Here is an 8,816-nt window from a genome sequence, read left to right on the forward strand (position 1 = left end):
GGTTCCTCCACTTGAGCCCAGCAGTGGGGACGAGGCTGTAGGTGCAAGTCATGAGCACAGGAGACACACAGCGGGCTGGGGCCCGGGCTGGGCACCAGTGCTGTGTGAGAGCAGAGAGGAGGCTGGGGGTGCTCTTTGGGGGAGCAAGGGCAGAGCGCAGCTGGCTTCGCACTGTGGCAAGAAGATGCCAGGGGGCTGGCGAGTGAGCTTCCAACCTGGGTGTTTGCTGTGCCTTGTGCTCGGAGTCCTGCGATGTGCAGAGGGGGGTATTCCCATGGGGGGGAAGCAGGGCACTGCTTTCTCACGCAAACGCTTGCTCTGCTCACACAGCATTTCTCTTCCCTGGTTTTGTTTAAAGAAATGTATCTGCTTGCCTTAAGGAGCAAGGGGTGCCTGAGGTTGGGACCTGGAGTCAACGTGGGGAGTCTGGGAGAGGGTGAGAGAAGCTGAGGCTGCAGCCATCTCGGGGTGCAACATATCCCCTGGGTGGTCTCTAAGCTCTCAGACCCAGAGCTGAGGGTAACCAGCACAGAGTGTCCCTGCGGCTTGGTAGAGCTGTGCTGGGTGGCTGGGGGTGCCCAGCACATAAACCTGCAGTGTCAAAATACCCTTCCTTGGCTGGACCTTACTGATCTCCTTGTGTTTTTCTGTAGCACATGCAGAGACAGATGTGCTGCAACCTCCCGCCTGGGGAGAGATTATTTTTCCTCTTACCATTCTCTTTCCTTTCAGAGACTATTGTTGAAGTTGTTACTGACTGTTACTGATTTGTTGCTAATTTCAGTTGATGATTTTTGGAGATTTTGATAAAGAATGATTAGGACTAATCAAGTAAATGGAATTTCACAGAAATATTGTTTTTTATAAAAGATAGTGATGTAATGTTTTAAGTAGTCATAGAGATACTGTATTTAGTTGAAAGTAACCACACAATCAGTTATGCTGCTGGAAGAGGTACCACCATTAGACTGTTCAGTAAGGACAATTTATTGCCCTGTAGATCAGATGTTTTAAAAGCTATATTGTGAAAGGGCCTCAAAGCATGTTAAAATCACAATGTAAGCCAAAATCCTTGAGTCAAGGGCATTGGAGGGTCTCTCTTTTTAGGTCAGCAGTCTGTGGTGGTCACAAAAGCAGCCCCAGACTCATTTCAGGACTCAAGTGTGCCTGACCGGGAAGAGGTGGGAATAAGAAAATGAGTTACGGGAATCAACATGTTTATGTATGAGAGCTTAATTAATATGTATTACTGTATCCTATATAACCAGCCTGTTACACGAGTTCGGTGTGCATTGTTGGTGAGATGACTCCTCTGTGCACCTGGCCATTAATAAAGGAGTGTCTATATCCCATTTGTGTTGATGTTATTTTATCCCATTTTGGTGACAAAGCCACATGAGATGGGGGGACAACAGGTCTAACTTTCACCCAGGACCATATTAAAATCCCTGTCGTGTGCTGTGGGTCTTTGGTGGAGATAGCACAGGATCCTCTGAAGGGGAAGGGACATTTCAAGAATTTGAATTATAAAGATAGCTGTGGGGACTGGTTTAGGAATTCCACTCTGAATGCTGAGTTACTCTCATAAAACAATATATGCAAAGCGACAGCTCACTGCAGGGTGAGACCGATGGCTGGTCTGTGTTTTCCTTGTAACCTTTAGCCACAGGACCTCTTTGCATAATTTTTATCAATGATGAGTGTCACTTCCCAGACGGATCTTGCATAATGCCATGTGGTTTTCTTTACACTTGCACGGGATCATGCTGTTGACAATTTCTTTAATTTCTTTCTGCCTGTGGTTTCCTTCTGTCTTGTGCTTGTGCCTGGTGAAGGCAGAAGGGCTGCTGTGACCCCTTTCGTGCTGCAAAGAGCAGGGCCCCACCCATCTGGCAGCCTCTCCTGAAAGAGGTGCGGAGAGCATCACTCTGCTCTGACTCAGGGCCAGAAATACAGCCTGATCCTGCCAGCTAGCAGGGATTTGTCCTCAGGATAACCTCTGCAGAGCTGGGGAGGCTTTCCCGAAGTTGGCTGCAGACTGAGGCAGTTGTGTCTCCGCTTTCCTTAGCAGGCCTGAGGACCAGAAGCGGTGCTGTCCTCTTCCAGTGACCGAGATCCTCCCTCATCTGCTCTTCTAGTCTAAATGAAACTCGTGACATTGTCTTTCTGGACACGGGACTTTCTTGCTGCTCTCTCTCGCTCTTCTATCACTTATTTCTTGAAATGTGAGGCCCTAACAGGCAACTTCCTCTCCCGCAGCAGCCACCCCAGTACTGAGCAGAGCTGGGGCTCTGCTCTGGCCACACACTGTCCCGGCTGTTCCTGGCTGCTCTCTCAGTGCAGCTCTTCACATGTCACCGTGACCCAGCTTGTCCCCCTCTGCCTTCCCAGCTGCCTGCCCTCAGCTCAGGAATGGTGGTCCCTCTGCTGTTCTAACTGTGCTCTCAGCCCCTGGGGGTAATGTGTTTTTTAGACTTTAATTCCCTCATTTTCTTAAGGAGACACATGCAAAGCAGTGCCAAAACCATCAGATAATGCAAGACCAGTGTGCTGTTTGCTCCCCACTGGCTTTCTGGTACCTCTCCCACTCCGTGGCCGTTTGCCCTGATAATCACCAGTGATTCAGAGATGGCCACAGCCTGGCTCAGGAGGAAGTCAGGGGAATCTGCGGGGCCCTTTTGTTTGACTACACCTGCCTTACCTACCTCTTCCTTGCTTAGTTGTTCTCTTTTCCATTTTCTCATCTTTGTGCACTAAGCTTTGATCATGTTGAGTCTTTGGCCATAACCTCTTGTTTTGTTTCTGCAAAGACAAGCCAAAAGCGGTGGAATCTTTGGCTACTTGATCCCATTCCTAACTAATGGGATTTGACATTCTTTTGTGTTTGCAAAGCTGGGTTTTCTGGTCACCTGTGTTTCCCCCCCTCCCCTCCTTGAATTTCTCCTGTGTTTCTCTGCTACATTAGAAAGTCATCTGCTGACAGAGGTCTTGCATGGCAGGAGAAATAAAACCATAAGTCATTTCTTCACTCTCCCTTTACATCAGTTCCTTGTATTTAATTCTTTAACTATACTTAAACACAAACTGTCCACTTTTGCTGAGCTGCAATTTTGTGCAATTCACTGAAATATCCTCGATTCCAGTTAGAATGGAAAGTATTTCATCAGCATCCAGTAAGAAGTCCTATCCAGCTCTCATCTAAATGGAGAACTGAAAGCTTGGCCAAACCACTTCTGCATCAAAGAGGAAATATTTTCACCATTTCCATCAGAAATAATCTTTGCAATTGTGAGATTTTCTGTGGTTCCTACTGGATGACAAGCTTTCCTCTGGTTGCTGCTAAAGCTAGTGCCCACAAATCATCACACTTCTACTTGTCATTGCCATGATCTCAGTTTCTAATATTTGCTGGGTGTGGGATATTCCTTACCACCTGGCATTTCTTGTTTCTCATTGCTATGCTCTTACCTATCCCACTCCTTTTCTCTCTGCTTGGGAAGGCCAAGGGGCTCCCACCAAGCCAGCGTTGCCCACTGCCATTGCTCATCCCCAGCTGTGGGCCCCGTGACTTGGTTCTCCTGTCCAAGCCCAGCTCAGCCCCATCTCAGGGCTGCTCTCCCCACAAGTATCCCACCCTGGGGTTCAAGTAGCTCAGCATCTTGTTCCTACGGTCAACCCAGAGAGCAGTTGCTGGTTGCCTTCATTGTAACAGCCTGTTGCACTCTGATGTCTTCCCTCACACTTCTCCTTGTTAAACAAAACAAATCTGGCTCTGCTGAGGGCAGGAGAGATGTCGAAATGGGGCGGTTGGAAGACAGAGGTCTGGGGCGGGTCTTTGTGGGAGACATGGGGGTTTACAGTCAGAGACGTTCATAAAAACACTTAAGGCTTCTCCTGGATAACCACTGAACTTGGGATTTCTCTGCACACAGAGGACACTTTGAGGTTAAGAGAAACCTCTGAGTGACTCTACAATGGCATTAACAAAAACTCATGCAGATCTCCAGTCCTCTGAGGAACTGAAACTTTTCTTTCTGATTTGTGTATCTAGTGACATTTGACAAGCATTTACATCCGGTACTAACCTCTTCTCCAAGCCCTTCTCAAATGCCCCAGATGAAGACCCTGGTCACCATCAATTTCAGAGGTTTTATTCATTTGTAGCCCTGGGCACAGAGCATCTTAAACAGAAATAGCTGAAACATGGGCAGTTGGAGAAGGGAGCTGGAGAGGTCCTTTCTGTTCATACCACTGCTCTGAGGCCAGTTCCCCACTGCTGGCCTCCTCCTGAAGGCCTCTGGTGAGATGATTTACACCCATTTTCATCTCTGTCCCATCTTTTCTAAAAGGAAAAATCATAACCTTTACTCCTAATCCTATACCTCCTCTCAAACAAGTGATAGCTCAGAGGGTTGCATCTTTCAGACCGGGACTTGTTGGCAGGGGAAGGTTTTCTGGGCAAAAGGCCATTTCAGCCATGGTGAGGTTTATCCCTGTGCATGAATGGGGACCATCACCCCTGCCATCCAGTGAGGATGGGAGTCTGGGCACAGCCATTAATCAGCATTGGGGTGAGTTAGACTTCCCTTGAATCAGGGCGGCAGGAGTTAGTCATGCCCAAACAAGGATCAGGAGGCAGTGGGAGGCCGGGGTTTGCATGGTAACCGGGACCCAGGCAGCAAACCTTCTGTGGCACCACGGGGCATCATCAGGGCAAGGCCGGAAAAAGAAAAAAGAAAGAGGAAGTAACAAGTTTGGCAGCTCTTTCCTTCTGGGTATGCACTGGCAGGGTCTTTTGGGAATTACCCTCTAGGATTGCAAATGCTGCCCCTTTTCAGTCACGCTATGATCTCCTCAAGGTTTCATCTGCAAGGCTGCAATGGGTTAATTTCTGGGTAATAGCAGAATCCTCTTCTTCCTCTAGCTCCTACTCTTAGTGTCCTGTCTCCTGACATGTATGGATTTGCTTTTTGGGGGCTAAAGCAGTAGAGAGCACTTCAGTTGGATGCAGTTACCCTGCATGGGAAGAAGTGGGCAAGCAGTAATTGCAACAACGTGACTGTCAAGAGGCTGCAGACTGCAGCCAAATCTGAAATCCTTAGGGCAGTGTAAATCCTTTCTGTTCACCCTGGGGACAGGGAGGGAGGCAGGCGAGGCTGCAGACTGATCCCACTGCTCCAGCCCTGGAGCAGGGCAGCAAAGTCCTGTACCTACACGCCATGCAGTCCTCCATGTCTCTGCAACCTTTCCAGCATGAGAATGCTGCTTTTGACCATATTGCCAGCAAAAAGGGACAAATGTGAGACCTGCAGTGACCTATAGCTGAACACAACCTCCTTCCTACATGATCTTCCCACATGTCCAACCAAGAATCAGCGCTATCAGTGGGGACAAATGGATGTGCACTGCATTGTTCCAGCGCTCACTCTGTGTCCCTGCTGTGACCAGTGCAGCAGGGTGAGAAGTCATATTTGTGGCAAAACCAGGGAGAAGCTGGAATGTGACTCCTGGCAGTGGTTTTTGGCCAGCAACAGCGGCAGTGCCTGAGGGTGCCCAGGCCGTGGCTCTGAGCTGGGCTGGGCTGTCCGTCCGCAGAGCAGCTCTGCAGCCCCCAGCACAGTGATGCTGCTGGGGCTGTTGCAAAGCAAATCCCCTCCTGGAGCTTGCTGGGGTTGCTTCACTACTCCTGCTTTGGGTTGCTGTCAGGGCTCTGGCCACGCAGCTTCGTGCCCCAGCCTGGCTCGTGGCTGGTGGGGTCCTTGCAGCAGTGGTGGGGTCAGTGTTCTGGGGGGTTTGGGCTCTGGCTGGTCCCTGCCAGGGACCCAAATGGAATCTGAAAGTCGTGGCCTCATGGCCAGCGCTTCCTCTTCTGCGGTTTCTTTGCCTTCTCCAGCTCAGCAAAACTGGAAGATCCTGACACAATTTCCCTAGTATGATGCACTCATCTTCTTTCCTTGAAACCCTGCACCCGCCCAGTGGCTGGGGATAAAAGGAGGGCATCGCCAGAGGGGCTGAGCATCGTGCAGAGGAGAGCACCGCAGACCCCCAGCTCCAGCCCCGCTCGCAGATCCCTCAGCCTCGCAGCATCATGAAGGTCTCCGCAGCTGCCCTGATTGCTCTTCTCCTCGTGGCCTCCTGCTCCCCGTCTGAGGCCCATCTCGGTGAGTCAGTCTGGTGTCACCGCGTCCTCCCTGGGGCTGGGGGTGCCATCACTCCACGGGACCTGCTGGGGCAGCCGGGAAGCCCCATACCCATCGGTGGGGACCCTCATGGCTCTGGGGAAAACTGGCAGCAGGAGACCACCGCGAGTGCTGGGACTCAGGCTTGGGGCCAGGGGTCTCTGGGAGGGCCATCAACTGGGAACATGGCACAAGGCAGGGGACTAGACACGGCAAATCTCTGGGGAACCCCAAGTGCCGGTGGGGCCAGAGCCTGTGCTGTAGCCTGAGGTCTCACCAGGGATGTCTATCTCTCTGCCCTCACAGACGGTGTCCCCACCACCTGCTGCTTCAGCTACCAGCAACGCCCCGTCCCACGGGGCCTCATCGCCTCCACCTACATCACCAGCAGCAGCTGCACCCAACCAGGGGTGATGTAAGTACCCACTGCTACCAGGGGCTTGGGCTGCAATGGTGGGGCAGTGCCCCGAGGGTGGCTGGGAGGGAGATGGGGACACCCCCCTGCCCTGGCCAAGCGTCCCAACGTGGGTTTTCTCCCAACAGCCTGGTCACCAAGAAGAAGAAGGAGCTGTGCGCTGACCCTCAGGCGCTCTGGGTGCAGGCGCTTCTGAAGCACTTTCAGCCTCTAAAGAACTGACACTTCTCTGCTGCCAAGCACGATGTCCCCAGTGCTACCCCCAGCAGGCTTGGCTTCCAGCCCAAGGCATGCAAGAGAGAACTTGAACTGTAGCCTTCTGCAACAGGAAAATTTATTCTATTTAACTTATTTAAGTAAAATTAAGTATTTTTGCTAAGAAAAGGAAAAATATAAAAATAATTTAAACTATATCAAAATAATAATTTAAACCAATGTAATTTAAACTTTATTAATGTGCCTGTTAATGAAGAGTCAGGAGTCTTGATGCCTAAATAAAGTGATTGTTCTGTCAACACTTGTGGGTGTCTGTGTAATCCTGGCTGGAGCCCTGATACAGGAGAAGGGATCCATGGGGACCCGCTTGCCCTCCCCACATCCTGCATTCACTGCTTCCCCCCTGGCAGGGCATCTGCGGCCCAACAGCCCCCATGGTGCCTCCGCCTCCCTGGCCCAGGTTTGCCTCCGGTGCCACCCAACAGGTCCCCAGGGGTGACACCAGCATCGGCCCCAGGGCTGCCAGGGCTAGCTCCCAGGTGGGAAAGGGCCTGGCAGCACCCGCGCTGCCAACAGGAGGGTCGGGGCCACCGCGGAAGCTCTTGCCCTGCAGCACTCAGGCTCATCAGCAAGCCCATGCGTCAAGTTCCAGCTCCTATTAGTGAGGAGCTGCAGGTTTCTGGGACAGGAGTTGGGAGGGCAGATGGGTGTCAGGGTGTCCTTCGAGGATCCTGGCCTCTTATTCCTCAGCCAAAGTGCCAGGACCGGGTCCCTGTGCCAGGGACTGGAGTCTGGGCCAGCTGCAATGGGGGGTACCAACCTGCTGGGGACTTGGATGCCCAGTCGAAATCTCTCCTCCTGGAAGGTCATCACATCCCAGCAGAGCAGGTGGCAGAACTGGTGAAGGCCAGAGCGCAGCACCTGTCCCTGGGGCAGAGATAACACCAGCATCAGTGGCGGGGAGTCCTGTTCACCCCCCTGGAGCTGGGCAACAGGGTGATGTCAGTGGGGATGCTGTCAGGGGCTGGGGGTGATGCCACCTGCCTGGATGCAGCAACAGTGGAACCAGGCACTGGCAGTGGCAGGACAGATGAGGGTGTTGCAGCAGGGCTGCCCCGCCACCACCTCCTGGCAGGTGAGGCAGTGGGTCTGGTCCCGCTGCACTGCCCACACCTGCTGCACCGGCCGGTGCATCCAGCAGAAGGACCTGGGGCAGGTTGGGTTCAGCCCCAGCCCTCCTCTGCCCCAGCCCCAGCCCCGTCCCTGCCGGACAGCTACACTCGAACTCTCGAATTGCTGAGCGATGCAGCCCTGCTTGCTGCCGCAGGGGAAGTGGAAGATTTGGGGAGAACTCCGGCTCTGGCAGGTGACTGAGGTGCCCCACAGCCGGCAGATGCAGCACCTCTGGGGATGTCACAGAGGCAGATGGCATCAGCACTTCACAGACCTGAGAATCCCTGGTTCCCCTTGCCCAACGCAGTAGGTGGCTGCATGGCCAGTGACACTGTGTGCCAAATAAAGCCACCTATCCTCTCCAAGTCTCCAATTCCTTCAGAAATGTGCCTTTTTTGGATCAAGGAGGATCTGGTGGTTGCTTCCTGCAGCTGCCAGAGCATCCCTGGGGGGTTGCTGGCCTGTGCAGTGCCAGGCACAGGGCATGAGGATCACGGGGAGATGTGCTCCCCAGACTCAGCTTCTGTGCCACCCACTGCAGCTTCTACCAGGTGTTGGGGAAGAGGAAACCATAGAAAGCCTCTTGGTACTGCAAGAGTGGAAAGGAGAGTGCATGCCAGGGGCTGTTGGCGCTGGGGGGTTAGGGACTGCGAGGTGTCGGGGACCAGGGACTCACCAGGCAGTTCTCATGGGCACAAAGCCCACCCTTTTGGCACAGGTGCCCAACCACCTCAGGCTCACAGCCCGCATACTGCCAGGGGACAGCGGCACCATCACCCTCAGTACTGTGCCAGGGTGCCCGTGGGGATAACGCCGGGGATGGGATGGGGAAG

General features: G+C 52.8%; 1 protein-coding gene across 1 annotated transcript; it reads left to right on the plus strand.

Moving 5' to 3' along the window:
- The first annotated feature begins 6,012 nt into the window (after nucleotides 1-6,012).
- LOC113487138 (C-C motif chemokine 3-like) lies at nucleotides 6,013-7,098 on the plus strand. The gene is made up of 3 exons (XM_026861553.1): nucleotides 6,013-6,161; nucleotides 6,486-6,594; nucleotides 6,723-7,098. The coding sequence occupies exons 1-3, from the start codon at nucleotides 6,089-6,091 to the stop codon at nucleotides 6,814-6,816; spliced, it is 276 nt and encodes a 91-aa protein (XP_026717354.1). The 5' UTR covers nucleotides 6,013-6,088; the 3' UTR covers nucleotides 6,817-7,098.
- The last annotated feature ends 1,718 nt before the right edge of the window (nucleotides 7,099-8,816 follow it).

The sequence above is a fragment of the Athene cunicularia genome, assembly GCF_003259725.1.
Source record: "Athene cunicularia isolate RWA chromosome 19 unlocalized genomic scaffold, athCun1 chr19_part1, whole genome shotgun sequence".
NCBI classification, from domain to species: Eukaryota; Metazoa; Chordata; class Aves; order Strigiformes; family Strigidae; genus Athene; species Athene cunicularia.

Excerpts from the sequence above, each read along its gene's own strand:
- LOC113487138 (XM_026861553.1), top strand. The coding sequence starts at position 6,089 with ATGAAGGTCTCCGCAGCTGCCCTGATTGCTCTTCTCCTCGTGGCCTCC. Across the intron at positions 6,162-6,485 it reads CCCGTCTGAGGCCCATCTCG|ACGGTGTCCCCACCACCTGC; the intron begins GTGAGTCAGTCT and ends CTGCCCTCACAG. Across the intron at positions 6,595-6,722 it reads TGCACCCAACCAGGGGTGAT|CCTGGTCACCAAGAAGAAGA; the intron begins GTAAGTACCCAC and ends TTCTCCCAACAG.